Here is a 21,643-nt window from a genome sequence, read left to right as displayed (position 1 = left end):
TCCGAGGCTGACTCCGAGCTCGAGGAGGGCACCGTGCCCCCCCTCGCTTCTTCCATCATGGCGGCCACGATGATGGGCTGAAAAGAGGATTCCCTCCTTGGCGGCAGGGAAACTCTAGTCCCGGAGGCAGTCTCCGTTGGCGGTGTCTCTGCCGGCTTGGCAAGAGTCGCCGCGATAGCCTCGATAGAGGCCTTCGCCTGCTGGGTAGGGGCCTTCACCACCTTAGGTGCGTCCCAGGCCTTCTCCTTCGGGGGAGGGGCGACGCCTCGCTCCCCCTTTTCCGAGATCGGACGGGGCTTCTCCCGAAGCTTACCCGGGGTCTCGGACTTTCTCTTCCCCGAACCGGAGCGTTGGCTCGTGGTTGACGGCGCCGGGGAAGGTGCGCCCTGCCTGGCGACCAAAGAGCCCGACTTTTCGGCGCTCCCGGAGCCAGCGGACTCGCGGCGCTTAGCCTGGTGTTGGGCCCCCTTGCCGGGGCGCCCGCACAGGACGTAGAAGCCCGCTCAGACCCTTTCTTCTTCTCACCCGTCGAGCCCTTCTCCAACCAGCTTGCGAGACGGGATCGACGGTCCCTCATGGTCCGCGCCGACAAGTTCTTGCAGAACTGGCAGTCCTTCTCTACATGAGTCTTGTCCCCATGAAGACAGTAGAGGCATTGCGAATGTTCGTCTTCCTTAAACACATTCTGCAGCCCGCATCCAGGGCAGCTGCGAAACAGCTTGGGTCCGGGCGACGAACTTGCATCCTGGGCCATCTCGAAGTAGGCTGCGAATCTTCTGGAATCCTCCAAGAAGTTGATTTGACGAAATCTTCACCCTTGAGGGGCGTAGGAAAATCCTGCAACGGGTAGCCGTTAACGGGAGTAGAAACAGTGGAGCTTGAGGCTCGATTAACCGAAAAAATGTGAAAATTCACCTGAAAAAGCGCGAAACACGCAGTAAAAGCTTGAGAGCTAAGCACGAGGATCCCAACACATGAACGTGCGGTAAAAATCTGAAGATGGCTGCCAGAGGCGGGGCTTAGGTAGAGGGCAGTCATTGGCTGTGGCCAGTATGACGCAGAGATCAGCGATTGGTTACTACTACGAAAGACAGATCAGAAACGAAACTGATACCGATTTTTTCTTTACCGAGGATTCCCAGCCTGACGACGGGGAATATTCATGAGCATGTGAATCCATGCCAGACCCCATGCTGGAGAATGACATAGGATACTGTGATCAACCAGGTCGAAGGCTGCAGATAGGTCTAAGAGGAGCAGCAAAGCCAGTTTTCCCTTGTCTCCAATGTCGTCCATTTGTTTTTTCAGATCCAACAGTGCTGACTCAGTGCCATGGCACGGACGGAATCCAGATTGTCTGACACCTAGGATTTTGTTAGATTCTAGATGGCGTTAAATCTGGATATGGGCAGCTCTGTCTAAGATTTTGAGGAGGAATGGAACTGTGGTGATAGGTCTATAGTTATTTGGGATGGCGGGATCTAGGGAGGTTTTTTGTTAATAGCGGTAGGACGGGACTATCCCTGTTGAAAATAAAGCATTGATGAAGGTTGTGATGAACAGAGCAAATACTTCTACGCAGTCTTTGATCAGTGGGGCTGGGCATGTGTCTCCTTTGCATCTCAAAGGTTTAAGGCTTTTCAGGATGTGCAATGTGTCTAGGGTGGTTATATTATGAAATATGAACTGAGGGGTGTCAGATGGCTCACTTGCGATACTTGGATTATTAGTGGTGTTTTGTGGAGTGATTTTAGTATTGCTTTGTTTGATGGCTATCTTCTTCTGTAGCATTTCCATTTTTTGCAACATGGCATTTTGTATACTGGTGCACCAGGCAAGGTCTTTTTTCTCAGATGTTTGAGGGACGGAAGATTCCAAATCTCTGAGGATGAATAGCTGACGCGTGTCAGAATTGGCATTGGTGATTCTAGCGTTATACATGGAGGCTTTGGCCGCGGTGATGGTGTGCTTGTATTGTTTGGCAAGTGTGTTAAATTCACTTTTGAGCATGTCTGTCGAGGAGTTTTTCCAGCATGTTTCTGCTGTTCTTTTCTTGGATCTGTGGTCAGTGAGCTCTTGGGAGTACCAGCATTAACGTGCAAGGAGGGTTTGGCTCTCTTGTGGGTTAGAGGGGCGACAGTGTTGACAGCATTAGTTAGTCTGTTGATGTACAGCTGAGCGAAGAATTGAGGATCTGATGTGCAAGTGGAATCCAATTTGAGTGGGTCCAAGAAGGCAAGAATGTTTTCTTTGTTACATTTTGTTGAGCTGCGGGCCATGGAGGGCGGTAATAGTTTGGCAAGAGGTTTGGGAGGTTTTGTTACCCGGATGGCAAAGGTGATAATACGGTGGTCAGACCATGGGCAGAAGTAGTTATTTTGTAAGGTAATATTACAGTTAAGGTCGACTATCCAATCAAGTGTGTGTCCTTTAATGTGTGTGGGATTGTTGATTCGTTAACAGAAGCCTAGGGAGGGAGGAAGCAGCTGGGTCGTTATGGTCAACTAACCTGAGGTCGAAGTCCCCTAGGAGTGTTACTTGTGAGGAGAGTTTGAGGTTGTGACTTAAGTGTTTGGAGGAGCTCTACTTTAAATGTGCCGGTGGCACCCAGGGGTTGATAGTTGATGTGGATCGTGATAGTATTGGTTGGGAGGGTTGTTAGTTTTATAGGATGTCACAGGCTTTGTTTATTGATGTGTTCAGCTGCCTGATGGGAAGGTGTTTCGAAGCTATAAAGGCGGTCTAGCCGCCTCTGCTGAATAGTCTGTCACTTCTAAAAATAGTCAGGGGGAATGGGCAACGCTAGAGTAGAGCCTGAAGCTGCATGGAGCCAAGTTTCTGTTATAGCTATACCATCTAGGTTGTTGACTGTTATGAGGTCATGGATATCTAGGGTGTGGGTCGTGAGTGAGCGTGCATTGATCAGCGCTAGGTTGAGGGTACTTCTGTGGGTGTTATCGCACTTATGGGGAGTGGTGTGAGGTGCCCTGCGATGTGTATGAGGGTGAGCTGGGCATGAACTAGCAGTAGGTGTGACACCAGGGGCCGTGATCAGTAAGGGAAGCAACGGGTACACAGGTTACAACAGTGGGTGAACGGCTAAAGCATGGGCTAGCAACAGGTACACAGGGTACAGCAGTAGACACAGGGCTAAGGTATGGGCTAGTAACAGGTACACAGGGTACAGCAGTAGGCACATGGCTCAAGCATGGGCTAGCAACAAGTACACAGTGTGCAGCATTCGGTGCAAGGCAGTGGCCTATGGTGGGGAAAGGCGACACAGTTAAGGTGGGCAGCAGCAATGATGTCCAGATTGACATTGGGTTCCTTATTTGCGCAACTGGATGCATTGTCTGGACATACAAAGGTACCTTGAGTATTGAGTGGGACGTCATTGCAGGATAAGGTGGTGATAGGTGGTGGACCTGGGAGGGTGGGGGCTTTGCAGGGCATTGGGGCAACAATAGTAGAGGTGGAAACATGCAGTGGGATTTTACTGCCAGTGGGGCTGGTGGGCATGGTTCTCTGTTGGGGCATGTTAGTAGAATCCATGTGGTTGTGGCATGGGCGTGTGCGAATGTGGTGTGCATTGTGCATATGGGCCAGCATGGGGTGAGTGCTTCGCTCGTGGTGGGTTCTGATACCTAGGGAGTGGAGGCGCTCCCGTGCCAATGGGGTGTGTGTGGGGGCCCATTATGTTTGGTAGTGGCCTGCAACCTGTGCTTAGTTGCAGGAGTCTGGCTGGGTGGCCATGCAGGGGGGAAGGCAGGCTGCTATGATGTTCATATTGTGCGCAAGCAGATTGGAGGAGCATCAGGGGAGTCAGTAGGAACTTACCCTGAACTCCGTGTGGGCTGCCTGCAGGTGTGAGAAGGGGATGTGCAGGGATCAAGTCTGTTTGGGGTCGCGTTGAATGTAAGCTGAGGCTGTGACTTGAGTGCTTGGTGAGGCAGGAGTAATCAGTGTAACCACTGGTGAGCGAGTATTTGCAAGGTGTGCATGCGCAGCAGCACGGCCGTCTGGGGGATGTAGTTTCATACTACTAACTGGCATAGCTGTTATCCGCGGGCAGATTTTCGGTCGCAGGTACTAGCTGCCGTGAGAGGTAGCGTCCTGAGATTGGGTGTAGCGTTAGTGGGGGTCGGAGTACGGTGTAAGGTGTGCCGGGCACCCAAAACATGTGGTGTTCGGCTTGAGGGTACGTTACGACTTGCACTAGTCAGCTGAGCATAGTGCCATACATTTGAGTAGGCGTGCTGATCCTGTTTGCAGTTTTGTTGTACTGAAATGACAGCGAATGGGCATTATAATCGGCATTTCTATGATTAGGCATCTTATGGATATCAGAGGCTCGGGCTAAATCAGGTTCACAATGGATAGCAATATTTCGGTATACATATTGTTGACAGTAATAGAAGTTTAATTGGCTCTGGCGTCCACGTTCAGTGCTAGTTACAGGAAGAATATACGCAGTGGGGGTAGTCTTATCTTGGGGATAGTCTTGTACATGGCAAATGCTAGACAGTTTATGCATGCTAACTCGTTTGGAAACATCAATGTTCTGAAGTATATACATTAGGCAAATGTTATAGTCCAATTGGGTCTGAGCCCACTGTCCAGTTCTAGAGGTTAACAGGTGTTAGGGTGAAATTCTCCAAAATAGCGAATTTCCCTTACCTACTGAGTCCCTCAGCAGGTTTGCTGGATTTCTAGGGTTTATTTTTTTCACCTGGTAAGAGTGTGCCTTTTTCCCACTCTTACATGTGTTTTGCTATGTGTATTTCTACTTTTTTGTGTGATCTTGGGCACTGGAGCCTGACCTACTCCATGGCACCATATTTTCCATGTGTGTTACACAGCACCTTCAGTGCAGTGACACAGGGTTGTCTTTCAGACTTCCCATTGACTCAATTTTTCTGGGACTGACTACTGTTTCCCAGAAACATGTAAAGTTGCCATTAACTGTATGTAGTCTCTTTAAACCACAGACCGAGTACACCCCATCTTACATGGGGTATTGGAAAGGGTTCATTTTTATCCCTTTTTGTCTGTTTCTCTTGGAGCATTGTTTCATCAAGACTTGGCTGGTGGCAGTGGTAACTACCCTATTTTTCATACCACGGTTATCTTAAATAACCAGGGTATTGTTTTAGGCTATTCTATTAGCCTCAAACATAAATCTGCTTGACCAAATATATTTTGTTTCGGCTCTGGCTGGGTTTATTCGCCATTTCTTTTTGTAAAAGTCTTTCTCGTGTTTTACTCTGCGTGTCAAACCAGGTTTTGGTCCTTTGTTCACCCTCTTTTCACGGGCTTCTGCACAGAAACCCTCCTTAAGGCGCCTGAAAGTCTGGGTAGGCAGGATGTGAGGAAGGGGTCTTCGGACCCCTGCCATGGGTTCCCTTGGTAACCCAAGTCGCACTCCTGTTTGATTGGCTGGGTGACTGTCCTTGCAAGGACAGCCACCCTGCTGTTTGATTGACAGCCAGGATGTATGAATGGGGGAAAATTGCATAAGCAGCAGGTCTCTGGAACTGAAAAGGCAGAGTTGCCACTGGAACGAAAGAACCGACGAGGAGCTGACAGAAGAGGACCCCTACAACGACTGAACTGGCCGGTGAAGCCCTGCTTCAGGTCTGAATCTTCAAGCTCCAACGACAGAGAGGATCCTCCAGGAATCTTCTTCCCTTGAGCTGGTGGGACCAACCAGTTTGCCCAAACTTCAAGCCAGGACCCATGAGCTCTGGTCAAATTCGCTGTACAGAGCTACAGTGGGCCGGATAGCCAGGAAGGTCAGACCCTGCTTGGGTTCTAAGGAACGCACCTTTTATTCGTTGCTTTGCTCTGCTGCTGGTTTCTTCCCTGGGTAGTGTAGGACCCTCTAGTCTTCCTACTTCTTGTCAGTCCGACAGTCGCTTCAGGAACCGTGAGCCTTCAGAAACTACCAGAAACTACCAGAAACGTCCACCTCAGCTACAGCTCCCTCTCCGTTTTAAGGTACTGTGCAAATCCGGTTGTTCGTTTCGTTCAGCCGGGGGGAAAGTGTGTGAAATCTATCTCCAATCCGAGGGCTTGTCCTTCTCTTCGAACTAACTTTTCTGCTGACCAACTTCGTCCGGAACTCGCGGCACAAACTTTACCGCAAACTACCCTGAAACGTGTGATCTTGAGCAAAAGACTTTTGCCCTATTGACTTTGGCCCTAAGCATTTTTTACCTGATTCTATCACTGTAGTTCCTCTTGCTCAATTGCCCTGAGTACTTACCTGTTGGTGTGGTTCATTTCTATTAACTTTGTCTTTCCCTCCCTTTTAAATTGCTGGAGTGCCATTTTGCTCCCACTTCATTTTGTGAGCTTAACTTGTCTGGAACTTATTGGGAGTGGTGTGGTGTATTAAGAGTGTGATTTTTAGACTGCTTTAGTTTACTGAAATGTTATACAACTGAAGAGTAAATGAATGTATATTCTTTTACTTGAAAACCTTGAGTCAGTGTCTGTTTGTATCATAGTAATTACTGTCCTTTGTGTAACTATTTGATACTGCTCACTTACTCTTGAGATAAGTCTGGCTGCTCAGCCACTGCTACCACTTTAACTGTGTAGTAGAGGCTTGTACCAAAGGTGAATTTGTACTTTCATTTGTAGTCTTAATTGTGTCTGGTGTTCCCAAAGGGTACTGCATATAATTCTGCTTAACAGCATGTAATGTCCACAGCTGTGTACTTCGGAAACTTTTTCGTCAGAGGGCGTCCTGCGTCGATGGTGTCGGGTCAATGTCCCTCGAAGGCCTCCGTCGAGGGAGACGTCACCGGATGTTATAAATAGGACGCACGGCGCCAGTAGCCTCAGTTTATGTTTTTTCCTCCATAACGTGTGGCACCTATCCAATGCCTGCTTGACTGCACATAGCCTTACAGAAACGTAAACTGCAATCGCATAGGAAATTCTCCAGAGGGGCAGGCTCGGAGGGCAATGTGGAATACGTTGGAGGAACATCCAATCGAAAGAACGTTACAAGTTGGTAAGTAACTTGTTCTTCTAATGGATTGTGTCCTCCAACATATTCCACATCTTTGACAGACTCCCAAAACAGTACCAGAAAATGGAGGAGGGAAAAGAATTTAGAGTATCCAATCAGATGGCGGATTAAAGAACCGCCTTACCAAAGGCCATATCTTGACCATGGATCGTATCGAGGGAATAATGTTTAACAAAGGTATGGATAGAAGTCCATGTGGCTGCATCACAAATATTCCTAATAGGAACCCACTGTTGTAGGGCTGTGGAAGTAGCCACGCCCCTTGGGGAATGAGCTTGCAACCCTTCAGGAGGGTCCTTACTTGCCAATCGGTAACATTCAGTAATTGTGAGGATAATCCACCTGGACAAGGTCTGTTTGGCAACAGCCTGGCCCAGCCTGGCCCAATCGGTGTCCAGCATATCCCACAAAGAGTTGATCGTCCACTCTGACCCTGGACATCCTAGAAATATAAAAGATCAGAGCTCTCCTAGGGTCCAACCTATGGAGTCGCTCCTCTTCCTTACCAGGATGAGGAAGAGGATAGAAAGACGGAAGAACCACTTTCTGGCTTTGTTAGGCAGAATCCTGTGCAGTGCCCTTAGGGACCACTACACCCAATTAAGACTACAGGAGGCAATACTAGTTTTACCTTTGGTACAAGCCTGTACTACTATGGCAGAGTGGTAGCAGTGGCGGAGCAGCCAGGCTTATCTCAAGAGTATATGAGCAGTAGCAGAGATTACACAAAGGGACCACTGACTCAAGCAAACACTGACTCAAGGTTTCATGTAAAAAATATAAGTACATTTATTTTTAAACCATTCGTTATAAACACAACACTTCTATTAAACTCAAATAAAAACCACACGTTAAATATACTACAACTAACCAATTCACTTTGCACAGTAAGTCTCAAGGTAAGTACCCTGTGTTGAATGAACCGGTGTTACGAACAAAACACGTTACCGTGAATACAATTGCGATCACTTTTTGACAGTTTGGTCTACTTAATAAACGCGTATCCGTGACATGAAATGCTACCGGGGCAAAAACACACTTAGCACCTGAGATACCCAGAGGGAGTTGGAGGCAAAAATCACAGGCAATATTTTGGTTAGGCAGGCAGACTCAAGAAACACTCAGACAGGAGTTAAAAAGTCAAAGGGCCGGAGCCAGGGTCGAAAGACACCGGGGCCTGTTGCCAAAGATCACACAGTCAGATAGTTCACGATTCAACGTAGCCAAAAGTACTTTGATATTGTCAATGTTCGGAAGCAAAAGTTATAAGAAGGAGGGAAGGCAAGGACAAGCCTTGGAAATGAAGAAAAGGGATTCACCCAGTTTCCTCAAGTAAAACACAGTACCTTGTTCCAATGGTGCAGCTGGTGCCCTGGCAGATGTTCCTGTTGGTTTCCCCCAGACCCACGATTCCTGGAGCTTTGTTGTGAAGGACGACGTCTGAAGGGAGTCTGCACCACACAGAGATGAAGCCGGCAGCAGCGACGAGGAATAAAAGGTGCGCTCCTTAAAAACAGGAGAGGCTCTTCAGGTGGCTATCCGGACCACTACAGCAGCGTGCAGCGATTTCGACCAAGGAAGAGGATCCTCTGGCTGTGGAAGATGAGCTGGTTATCTCCACCAAGCTCAAGGGAAGAAGACTCCGGACTGGATCTTCTTTGAGTCGTCGAAGGGAAGATAGCTCAGGACTGCAGCAGGGCTTCACCGGGATGGGGTAGTTGCAGCAGCCGTTGTTCTCTCCGCTTCTCTTTGGTTCCTTGTAGTTCCAGTGGTGACTCTCTGACTTCTAGCCCAAGAGACCTGCCTTTTATGCGAAAAACCCCCATTCACACAGCCTGGCTGTCAATTACCCAGCAAGGGCGTTTTCCAGCCCGGACAACTACCCTGGCCAATAATGATAAAGTGCGACTTGGGTTTCCTAGGATACCCTGTACAGAGGGTGACTACACCCCTCCCTCACATTCAGCCCACCTAGACATCCAGGCGCCTTGAGGAGGGCTTCTGAGCAGAAGCCCGACAAAAGACAGTGAACAAAGAAGGCGAACCTAGTTTGCCGCGCAAAGTAAAACACAAGAAGGACTTTCACAAAAAGAAATGGCGAATAAACCCAACCGGAGACAAAAGAAAGACGATTTGGTCAAGCGGGTTTATGTTCGAGGCTAATATAATAGCCAAGAACAGTACCACGTTTATCTAATATAATCGCGGTAGAACAGTTAGGGTAGATACCACTGCCACCAGCCAAGTCTAAATGTTAAAAGAGCGACACAATGCTCTAGGAGGTACAGATAAAAAGGGATACAAATTGACCCTTTCCAGTACTCCATGGAAGATGGGGTGTACTGGAACTGTGGTAGATTGACTAAGTAATGTTAATGGTAACTTTACCCTTTTCTGGGAGACGGTAGTCGCCTCAGAAATGGAATCGAGTGAAGTCTCAAAGACAACCCTGTGTCACGGCACTGAAGGTGCTGTGTGACACACAAAAAGAAGAGGGCTACTGAAATGGAGTACTTCAGAGTCCACAATCACAAAAACAGGTGGAAACACATAGCAAAATCAGGTAAGAGGGGGGAAAAAGCTCTCACTCTTACCAAGTGGAAAAAAATAAACTCCAGAAGTCCAGCAAAGCTGCTGGGGGACTCACTAGGTGAGGGAAATCAGCCACAGATGAGAATTCTCCCTAACAGGTTTAAGTGAAATTCAGACACTACCTTAGGTAGAAAGAAAGGACGTATCCTCAGTACAACCCTATCCTTGGAAAACAACAGTAAAGGGTGGCTTAGATGAAAGTGCCTGCAATTCACTCACTCTGCGAGCGGAAGTAACCGCAACCAAGAACACATTCTTGAAAGACAATAATCTCAAAGGGCAAGAGTGCAAAGGTTCAAACGGAGCACCCATCAGGAATTTAAAAACCAAATTCAGATCCCAAACCGGCACCTGAAAAGGGGACGGTGGGAACACATTAGTGAGCCCTTTAAGAAATTGCAAATCAAAGGAATCTTAAAGTAAGAACATTCTTCAGACGAGCGCTTAAAGATAGACTGCGCAGTCAGGTAACCTTTAATGGTACCTACTTGAAGACCCCTGTGGGCCAAAGAAAGTAAGAAAGACAAAACCACAGGAATGGAACACTGAAAAGGATCAACATTTTGTCCTCTGCACCAGTCGCAAAACTTACGCCAACTGCAACGGTACAGGGATTTTTCTGCTTGCCTCCTGGCCGAAAGCAACACCTCCATCACATTATCCGGGAGGTCTCAATCCTTATACATCAACCTTTCAGATACCAATCATGAAGGTTGAGAATCTTGACCTTTGGATGGAGAACCTGACCCCACCCTCACCATCGCCCGCGAGAGCAGATTCACTCGGTAGGGAAGACAGCTGGAGGGCAGATGGACATTTCTAGAAGGTCCGGGTACCAAGCTCTCCTGGCCCAATCCGGAGCAATGAGGATCATGTGGGATCCGTACCTCCTTAACACTTGAGGAATGACGGGGACTGGCAGAAACGCATACAGCATTGGGAATGACCAATCCACTGCAAATGCGTCTCCTAAGGCTTCTCTTGGAGGAAATTCCCTTGAGCAGAATCTCTCGCACTTACGGTTGGCAGGTGGCAAAGAGATCCACTTGTGGGGTTCCCCAAAGGGCGAAGATCTCCAGAAGGACTTCCTGGGCCAACTCCCACTAGTGAGAGATCGCGGTCTGCCTGCTCATAGCGTCCGCCGCCGCATTGTCCTCTCTGGCCAGGAACTACAGAGAGAGAAATTCCTTGCTGGATTGCCCAGAACCCGAGCTGCATTGCCTCTCTGTACAACGGAAGTGACCCTACTCCCCCCCCCTTTTTTTGTTGAGGTAATGCATGGCCACCATGTTGTCCGTCATGATCAGGACACTCTTCCCCCGCACAGATGGCAGAAAAGCCTTCAGGGCCAGCCTGATGGCCCTCAGCTCTAATAGGATGATGTGGAGTTTGGACTCCGACTGAGACCACTGACCGCTGGCGGTCAAGTCCTTGGCATGAGCTCCCAATCCTGTGAGGGAAGTGTCCGTCACTACAGTAACCTCCGCCACGGTTGCCAAAACGGACCAGAAAAATGCAGGATGCCATGAGGCCAAGCAATCTTAAGAATTCGAAAGCCGGGAGACTGGGCATGTTGAAACTTGTCCACCATCTGCACAATGTGATGAGCCCTCGCCTTGGGAGGCGAGCACTTCCCCAAGGACGTGTCCAACACAGCCCTGATGTACTGGAGCTGTTGGGAAAGTGTCAGATGTGACTTCTTGAAATTGAGGGAGAAGCCCAGCTTGTAGAGGGAGCGGCAGGTGAGACTGTGGTGATCCAATGCTTGCTCGGGAGAATGCACACAGATCAGCCGGTCATCCAGGTAGGGGTAAACGTGAACCCCCCCTCGCTTGAGATACACTGCCACCACCATCATGAGCTTGGTGAATATCCTCGGGCGGAGGTCAATCCTAATGGCAGGACCCGAAACTTAAAGTGCGAGTCACCAGCCGCAAACCTCAGGTACTTTCTGTGCTTGGGATGAATCAGCACATGAAAGTAAGCATCCTGTAGGTCCAGAGACACCAACCAATCCTGAAGTTGAAGGGCCTGGAGGACTTGAGAAAGAGTGACCATCTTGAACGTGTCCTTCCCGAGAAGGTTGTTCAACCAACGCAAGTCCAGGATGGGTCTCAATCCCCAGTCTTGCTTAGGAATCAAAAAATATGGGGAATACCATCCCTTGATCCTCTCCGCTACAGGCACTAGTTCTATAGTGCCTTTCTCTAGCAGGGTCAAGATTTCCTGCACAAGGAGCGGATCTGGAAGCTTCAAAGAGAGATTCCCCGGTGGACTGTCGCGAGGCCGCTGTAGGAAGGGAAGGCAGTAGCTGTGGGCTATGGTATCCAGAACCCACGCATCCGAAGTAATGGCTCGCCTTTCTTCGAGATGCTGAGACAGTCTGCCCCCAACCGGTGAACCATGGGACATGGCCTCAAGACTGTTTTGGAGCACCTGAAGGCAAAGAGGCAGCTGCCCGAGCGGCATTGGCACCTCTATTTCACCGACCACCACGGGTACTTTTACGCTGATGACTGTCAGCTCCTCTCGTTCTACCAAAGGAGGAGTAGTAACGAAAAGGCGGAGGTTGACACACAGCTGTGCTTAAAGATTTCGCCACAGCTTTTGAGGTCTGCAACCTCTCATGGCTCTCGTCAGCCTTTCTGCCAAACAAATGTGCGCCATCAAAGGGCATGTTCAAAAGACGGGCTTGCACATCCGGAGCAAAACCTGACTTCCGCAACCACGCAAACGTGCGTATAACAGTTCTTGCAGCAATGGACCGGCTAACACTGTCGGCAGTGTCCAAACCCGACTGAAGGGATTCACACATGGCATCCTTGCAATCTTGCACAAGAGTAAGGAACCCATCCCTTTCTTCCCCTTCGGGAATATGCTCAGCCGCAAGAGAAACAATTCCACAGAATGTGTGAAAATCTTGCCAAGGCACAAGTCGAGTTGGCCGATTTCAGCACCATACTCCCCGCAGAAAACACCTTTATGCCCAACCATCGAAGCGTGCGTCGTCCCTATCCGGAGGGATGGAAGGGTATGCTGCCTGCCTCGAGGTGGCCGTAGCCGCCTGAACCACCAAACTCTCGGGAGTGTAGTGAAAAGAAAGGTAGCTGGGGTCGCTACCGGAAGGGCAGTATTTTTTATTTAACGATTTGTTAATTGCCGTAAGAGATTCCGGGGTCTGCCAAGCAGCCATCACCCTTTTCTGCAAGGTCAAATGAAATGGTAACACTGGGTCAGAGGACGGACCTTGATCCAGAATATCCGTCAAGTTGACCAACCAAGATATACCGTGACTCTAGCCATCAGTCTCCTGAAGGACGACTCGGCATAAGCCCCAGGCTCAGGCCTGCCAAATTCCACCTCAGGAGAAGTGTCTAGGCCACGAGCATCATGAAGAGATTGCCTTAATTCTTCCAATTGACTATCCCCTGAAAAGACAGGAGCCACATCAGGCTCAACAGGGTCAAAATATTAATCTGACCTCTCCTCCTCCTCATATATGTCCTCTAGAGGGAGGTAAAAGTCCTGTCTCAGGACAGCCAAGGGTCTGGAGTCCTTAACATGCCCTACAGACTTGGAAGTAGCCTTCCTTGGAGGTTCCACCGCACCAGGGACCTCCGACGGCAAATCCTGGCCAAAAAGCCTCAAAGGTGTCGAGGGCGCCGACTGCTTCGGTGTCGACAATGGTGCCGACGGGGCAGAGTGCTGCTACCAAGGCAAAGCTTTGTAGTCCGTATCCGGCGGACACAGCCCCGACGGAGTCTACGTCGACCTTGTGCCTTTAGCAGGTTTCTGCGGTTTCGCTGGGGACGAGGACCGAGACCTGGAAGCACGTCTCTTGCGACCATCCTGAGCCTTGTCCGAACGGGACCTCTTAGGTTCCCAATGAGGATTGCGCCGAGGACCCGAGCCCGAAGACGTACTAGCCACGGATAGAGACAGTTGCTTACCGGCTTCGTTAGAAGGCGCGGACGCAACTGTGCCCTGCGATTGGAAATCACCAACATCTGCTCCCTGAAGGCAGCCCATTCCTCCGGAGTCGAGGACTTTGTTGGACAAGCCATTTTCCTCGCGGCTCCATCCTCTGAGGAGGACGGGGAAGTCGACCGGTGACGGCGCTTCCTAGAATGCTGAGACAAGGACGACGAATGGTGGGAACCACTCCGGGACCGAGACCCCCAGGATTCCTTCCGACGCAGAGAGTCGCCCCTCGAGTCGTCGGTGGACATACCCTTGGACTTCGATGTACGGGACTTACTGGGTTTAGAACGCCGACCTACCTGAAGCTTTCCATTACACTCCCGCAAGGTCTTACCAGTCAGCAACTGGCATTTGGAGCAGGTGTCGTGACTTTCACCCAAGCACCACAAACAAATGCGATGCGGGTCGGTAATTGACATTTTAGACTTGCAGTCCCAGCAAGTCTTGAAGCCTGACTGCGGAGTCAGAGGCGTTGAAGAAGAAGACATTCACAAGGAATACACGAGGCGCGCAGAGTCTCTGAAGCAAACACGTTTGCGGAAAAAACAGAACTGAGGCTAAGGGTGCCGTGCGTCGTAATTATAACATCCAGTGACGTCGCCCTCGACGGAGGCCTTCGAGGGACATCGACCCGACGCCATCGACACAGGATGCCCTCTGCCGACAAAGGTTCCAAAGTACTAAGTTGTGGACATGGAATATGTTGGAGGACACAATCCATTTGAAGTGCCCAAGTTCAGCCCGATCGCCGCTGGAGTTGGATGTGAAGGAGCAGCAGCATAGTGAAGAGAGGTTCGAGTAAGGAACCTAACACGTCCAACGTGAGCAGGAAGTGATGTTATGCATGGACGGCAACAAGAACTGAAGAGTCGGGAAGTTCCGGTGCTACGGGAAGATAGTATGCACTGCGTCCTGTAGAGACATGTGCCTATCTTAGTGATACTGAAGTAAGGGACTGTATCCCTAGAACGGACGATGTCAAGTGGAGTGCTGTGAAATACGTACCACTCCATGTGCTAGGTAAGCGGGATGCAGCATCAAGCAGACATGGGATTGCTAGTAGTACTCCACAGAAGGACGGAACGGTGGAGGAGTGCAGTGATTTCTTTTGACGCTGGTGAAACTCATCAAAGTTGTATCCTTTTATTTAAATAATTCAATTGGACAATGTATGACATGGTTTAAGAAATGCCACTGTGCTGGCTAGAATAGGTCATGCATGTAAGGTATGAGTGCTAGAGCAGCATGTTGGTGAAGAAGTAAAACTGATGATTAATGTATGCTGCAATGAAGTATATAATTTCTTTTTAGGATTTGCAGGTACCTATGGACTCTAATGGACTTTATAGGAATACAGTTGTCTTAAGAGTGACAATTGGAAGTGCATGATGTGAGCCTGGAATGGCAAATAGCGAGAGCCTGTGTGGGTGGGCTAGAGAGAACTTATTGAGAATTTTTAGGGTTAAGTTGCAAGAAGCAACATGGACTTTTAGCAAGTTGATTATAGCATTTATTCTGTTATGTTGGATGTGCTATGAGATGTTAAGCACAACAAACATTTGAAGAGTAACAGAATAATATTGCTGATGGTAAATAGAGTTGAGATGACAATGTGGGAAGTGTGATGAAAATGTCACTCCAGTGATCAATTAGTATGGAGACCCTGGTATGTTGAGAAGAGGTCATGCCTTATGCCACTGGTAGAGGAAGGGTAAGCTTTCCACAAGAAATGAGAGTATGGGGGTGTTAAATCCCATAGTGATAAATGGGACCCCACAGGAGAATATAGGGGTGGTCACGCTTCCTAAGTGGAAATGGGGAGGTCATGCCTGCCGCCATTTACTGTAGGAATAGTATTTTCCCATAGAGGCAACATGTGTAAAAGGATGGAAATGCCGCTAGGCGATAGGGAGGTCATGCCTGCCCCCGCTGAGAAGAAGAGCAAGAATAGTATTTTCCTGTGGGAATAGTATTTTCGCATAAAGGCAGTAGTGTCTTCCACCATTAGTGAGTAGATGGAATAGTATTTTCCAATAGAGGTAGATGGGAATTGGTGGAACCCATGGATGCTTAGGGATGGTCAATCCATAGATGCATAGTGATGGTCATGCCTTCCTGCGGGATGGTTCCGCCTCCTGCAAGTGATACTGGTGAGGTTGTGCCTGCAACCATTTAAGAGAAGTGGGAATAGTATTTTCCCAGTTGATAAAAGGGGTCATCCCCACAAGTTGTACAGAGTAGTACATCATCTCCAAAGGTGCAATGTTGTTGTGAGAATGTGTATCCATATGAAAGGGTGATGTTCTGTTGTGTGTGTGCTAGCTTAAAGCACTATATAAATACAATAAACAAACATGTTGTATAGTGCTTGGCAGTGTATGCATGAGTTGAGAGAATGTTGCAGTGCTAATGTGGAATGTTCGTGTGTGAGTGTATGTTAAGGGTCTGCCCAGTGTCAGTTGAAGCGAAGACAGCCTGGGTGATGGGACCCATTGAGTTCCTCTACCTTAACAGCTTTAAGTGACTGACAATAAATCTTATGTGTTGAACCTACTAAAATGTACAGAAGCTACACTGACATTTTCTTCAATAAACCTATTTGTTTTGAACTTTTAATCTGCTGTGTATTGCTTCATGGTGCCTTCACATCATCCACAAGGCTTTCTGGGACCTTGGACCCTGCTACATCCAACTCACTCTCCCTAAATACCTTCCTGCTAGAGCCCTTCAGTCTTCTAGCTCCAAATCTCTGCAGATCAGCTGCTTTTACAGGCAGAGAGTGGGGGAGGATCTCTCTCGCCCGCAGGTGCCTCCCTCTGGATTGGCCTCCCTACCCCTCTCAGAGGGATCTCCTTAAATTCTGGAAACTTCTAAAGACCCTCCTTTTCTCATCCTCCTTCCCTGTCTCCCAAGCCCCCTGCTAATGTCCCCCTTTGCCTCTTCTGATTGGCTGCCTGGTTCCTTCTGACTCTTAGAGGGCACCAGGCCCTCCTCGACCAGTCTACCCCCTGGTCTCCCCTGAACCCCCCCCTCCCCCGAATCCACTGTGTTAAAAGTACATTTGTACTGTGGGACACAATAAAATAAATAAAAGTAATCCTGTACTTGCCTTTCCGGGCTCCCTCCCCCTGCACTAGCATGGCTGGGCCTGCACTTGATTGAGCCTATACGAACCCTGTCCATTGCACTTAGCACATGGACCTTCTTTCCTTGCACTCTCTGCATTCCCCTGGCACTTGTCCACCTGGCCTCCCATTAGCACTTGCCTAACCCATGGGCCCTTTTCCGCCCTGACCGGCACTCCCCCCCCCCCCGACCCCTTCCCTGCAGTTCTTGTTACTGCACTTGCACAATCTGAATTTCACAAGGCCTATAGGCACATTATAAATACCCAATAAATACAAATAAATAAGTAGCGCCCAATCTGATAAAGTGGAGAGAAGGGAGTGAGGAAGACAAACAGATGAATGAGTAGAGGTGGAAGCCTGTAAACTACTCTACCCTGATGCACATTCTTACCCATCCCTATAACTTCTATAGCTAAGCAGCATGCCCAAGAAAAGGAATGCATGTCTTCCATAATGCCTAAATGATATCCAAAATACCCAAGTACTAAGAAATGAGTTCATTTCCATCATTCTTAAACCTGTAAAAATTACTTTCTCTTCGTACGTCCTGTCAACAAATTCTAAAATGCAATTTGTTACCAGGCCCATGAATTCCATGTAAAAACATTAAAATGCTTTAGCTGAGCCGCAATAAGATAGAAGCATTGTTGGATGGGAATGGAAGGAGAGTCACTTCTGAGAGAGACAAACTCGGTACAGTAGAAGAGTATTTTATGGACCACTCCGCCCCCCTTCAAACACATCTGCATGTGGCTGATGCGTTTATTCGGGATGCGCATTTGCTGAAGCTGTCTCAGGTAACTCGCAAGCTTTTAGAAGAGCCAATTACAAAAGAAGTGGAGGCAGCGATTTGATCTCTTCCCTTGGGCCAGGCCCCAAGGCCTGACGGGTTCAAGAATACATTTTATAAGACATTTAGGGTTGTGCTCTCCCTCTACTTAACAAAACTCTTTAATGATATCTGGGCAACCGGATCGGTATCAGCTTCTATGGCAGAGTCCACTACGACACTGATTTTGAAGCCTGGAAGGAACCCGGTTGAATGTGCATCCTATCGACGTATCACTTTGCTGAACACGGATACGAAAGTGTTGAGTAGGGTGATAGCGGGGCGCCTGGGAGAAGTACTCCCGACGTTAGTAGAGAAAGACCCAACAGGATTTATACGTAATCGTTCGACACACGATAACATACGCCGGGCGATAAATTTGATAGCTTTGGCCCCTAGACTGCCAGGTAAATTGTCATTGTTATCGTTGGAGGTGCACCAGGCCTTTGACAGTATGTCATGGAGCTATTTGCAGCTGGTCCTGGAGAGGTTTGGGTTTGGCCATAGTTTCGTGAAGCTAATCCTCTCCAATTATCAGCTCCCCTCCACTAAAGTTAAAGTGAATGCAAATTGCACCTCGGCAATACGTTTATGTAGGGGCACAAGGCAGGGTTGCCCCTTGTCCCCCCTGGTTTTCGCTTTAGCATTAGAACCCTTGGCACAACATATCCGGCTGAGCAGGGAAATCAGGGGCTTGGAGTTCGCAGGACAATGCCATAAGATAGCGCTATATGCAGATGATCTGCTGTGTTTCCTAAACGATGCACCTAGGTCCATCCTCGCCCCTGATGAACTTATTATCCCGATTTGAGAAAATGTCTGGCTTTGGGGTTAACGCTAGTAAGTCGGTGGGTATGGCGTTAACTGAATCCCCAGAGGGCCTGGCGGAGGTGTGGGCGGCCTTTCCCATTCCCTGGGCTTCCGCGAATATTCCTTATTTGGGGATTAAGCTGACCCCGACCTATGCTGGCCTCTTTAAAGCAAATATACCGGCACTGTGGAGTGAAGCCAAAGAGTGGCTTCGTCATTGGGATTCGCAGGAAATCTCCTGGCTGGGCAGGGTGAGCGCGGTGAAGATGTCTCTTGTTCCGAAGCTGCTATACGTCTTCTATTCTTTACCGATGCAGATTCCGGAGAGAGACCTCATAGATATGCAGAAGGAGATAGGGTGCTTTGTGTGGGGAAATAAGAGAGCCTAGAATCCCATTTAAACTCCTAACGAGAAAGGCAGTGCATGGGGGGATAGGTCTGCCCTCGGTTCTGCGCTACTACAGAGTGTCACAGGTTGCACCTTTGCTGGCATAGGGAAGCTCCTCCGAAACCCCTAAACGGCAGGAAATTGAGCAAGAAGTGGCCCCCTTTCCGTTGGAGTACTTCCCTTTCTTGCCCATAGAGGCGCAGGGCTTTCAGGGAGGACTGTTGCCCACAACGTTGGCAACGCTTCGAAGCTGGGACAAAGCAGCTGCGCAAAGGGGGATCGCTCCGGGGCTAGGCCCGTTGTCCCCCGTGGTTCAAAACCCGGCATTTACGCCGGGACTGAATCCCAACTCAGTCCACGGCTGGAAGTCAGATGGGCCCTTAAGGCTTAGGGACTTATATGCAGAAGAGGAGCCTCTGACATTCCAGGAATGTAAGGAGAAATTTGGCTTGTCGGAGGTAGAAAGGTTTAGGTACATACAGCTTCGTCACTGGCTGACTAACAGGTATACGCGCCAAGCGGCCAACAGAGCGCCATTCGGCATAGAACTAAGAATTCTCGAGGGGCAAAGCTCCCATAGGCTAGCTGCTTGTTATAGTCTTCTGGAAAAAGTTTCAGAGGGCGAGAAACTTCCTTACCTGATGGCGTGGGAAAGGGAACTGGGAGGTGAAATTCCAGAGGAATCCTGGGAGTGAATATGGTACAGAACCAACAAAAGCTCTAGGTGTACTTTGGTAAAAGAGAACGCTGTCAAGATTTGCTTTCGCTGGTACTTCCCACCGACTAGGCTGCATGCAATGAATTTAGAGTACCTGGATACGTGTTGGCATGGTTGTGGTGAACGAGGTGATTTGGGGCACATTTTGTGGCATTGCTCGGTCATCCAAGCCTATTGGTTAGAGATCCGTTCCAAGATCAAGGATATCACTGGCACATTGCTCCCTATGGACCCGCGCATACTAATATTGGGAGAAGTGCCTGAAGATGGGTCCTTCCCGATGACGGGCAGCAGAGCAGCCCTAATCGCTCAGTTACTTATTGCAGCGTGAATTACAAGGGCTCGCTTCTGGAAATCAGTGGAAGGGCCACACGTGGCGTATTGGTGGGTGAAGGTGTGGGAATTGACGGGACTTGAGAAGCTTACTGCCATGCTAGAGGGGAAGCTCTCGAAATTAATGCGGATCTGGAACCCTTTCTTGGACTATGTACCGGACAGAGAGCAGCTGTTCTTTCAGCCGAACTTGATGAGGCACTTTATGAACTCCTGACTTGATGTTGTTTATTATTGCACAGAATGGATAATGCTAAGGATCACACAGACTTTTTTTTTTCTTCTCCTTCTTGCAACTTTCTCCAATTTGATGGTTGATAAATGAACTTGTTTGTGATTTCGTTAAGTTTGATGAATTGATAATGTCTTGTTATGTTCGTTGAATGGGGATAGATTTCTGGGAAGGGGACTAGAATTGATGATCTGATGAACTGATGTGTGCGTTCCTTTCCCTTGTATTGTATTGTTATTGTTTGAATTAACTATTTTTATAAAACTTAATAAAAAGATTAATTAAAAAAATGCTTCAGCTGTACAGTATGAACTGTCGAAAGAAGGGAACTTTGTTTTCCTAAAGCTTGAAAGAAATATGTTCAGCTAGTAAATGTATGCCCCTTTAAAAGAGCATTTAAGCCCATTTTCTTTTGAAAAATTAACTACAAGGTTAGAAAAGGGTTGACAATATATTGAAAGTATTCTCATTGATTTAAAGTCTCCTACTTAAAAAATGGGCTTGGTTTTTATTACTTCTTGGTTTTGTGGAAGGATAACGGTATAACAGGTTTTTTTTCTACATTTCTATCCATTTGATACTGTGCTTTAATGAGCTGGAAATGTTTATGCATATTACGTTTTATCTGTGATCTGCTCTGAAAGCAGCACTAGATAATGAATATTTTTAGTACATGATCATAGCATGGAATTTTACAATTCTTAAACCTTCTCAGATTTTTTAAACCACTTACATCAATTATTAATACTTGAAATACTTTACAAGCATTTGTGTAGGAGCAAGGTGGGTCCACAATGAAAAAGGCTGGTGGGAGGTGTATACTATTCCACTGTAAATGCCACAAGCAACCACATTAATAGAAAATACTGTGAAAGGAAAATGGGCTAATACTGGTAGGTGTACAGAAGAACTATCATACCTTGCTGCACTTTGGCTTGGCCACTCTGACAAAAATGGAATGCATCCGACGCTTTGGGAGTGACATGTTTCACCACAGGGAAAATGTTGAGAATGTCCTCCTCTGTAAATGTGGGCTTGTGCCGACTCTCGAAGTTATACTCTTTCAAGACGATCTGTAGGGGATAATCAAATCAGCTGTTATTACAGTGTTCCAACAGTTAAGAAACAAAATGCCCTCTCCACCCGGATTGGAATATGAATTACAGTGGTAAGTGAAAAATGGGATAAATGTCGGTCTTAACAGTTCATCAAAATTTGTGCTTAAGTTCATGATTTTTATATGTAACTTTTCGGGTCATATCCCATCCACCTTTTAGTTGCTTGTACTTAGAGCCTCATTATTGGGGTGTAAGGAAAAAAGGTGAAGGCCCCTGGAGGGTAATGTGGCCCTCACCACATATGTTAATGAATTGATCAAACTCGGCAGCATTAGACAGTGAGAACTAGCCATAGAAGGAAAAGAGATTGGGAAGAAAGGCTTTTTAAAATGTTTTATTGTGAATCGGTTTATAACAAAACTTACACAAACAAAATTGAACTAGAAAGAAAATAAAAGATGAAAAATTAAACGCCCCAATGAAATAACTAAAGACAAGCTTTCAACCCGCATAAGACGACACCAGAACAAATTTC

At 47.9% G+C, this 21,643-nt stretch overlaps 1 protein-coding gene across 4 annotated transcripts in view; it reads right to left on the bottom strand.

Annotated features, from left to right (window-relative positions):
• Positions 1 to 21,643, bottom strand: part of CLUH (clustered mitochondria homolog) — a 2,231,193-nt gene that overhangs the window by 583,036 nt on the left and 1,626,514 nt on the right. For all 4 annotated transcript variants that reach the window (XM_069615061.1, XM_069615063.1, XM_069615062.1 and 1 more), the window contains exon 18: positions 20,970 to 21,123. In XM_069615061.1, coding sequence (XP_069471162.1) covers positions 20,970 to 21,123 — 154 coding nt within the window. The remainder of the gene's footprint in view (positions 1 to 20,969; positions 21,124 to 21,643) is intronic.

This window comes from Ambystoma mexicanum, chromosome 9 (assembly GCF_040938575.1).
Source record: "Ambystoma mexicanum isolate Mex_15411 chromosome 9, UKY_AmexF1_1, whole genome shotgun sequence".
Taxonomy (NCBI): Eukaryota; Metazoa; Chordata; class Amphibia; order Caudata; family Ambystomatidae; genus Ambystoma; species Ambystoma mexicanum.
The sequence above is the reverse complement of the archived record's forward strand: the minus strand, read 5'-3'. Positions and strand labels throughout refer to the sequence as shown.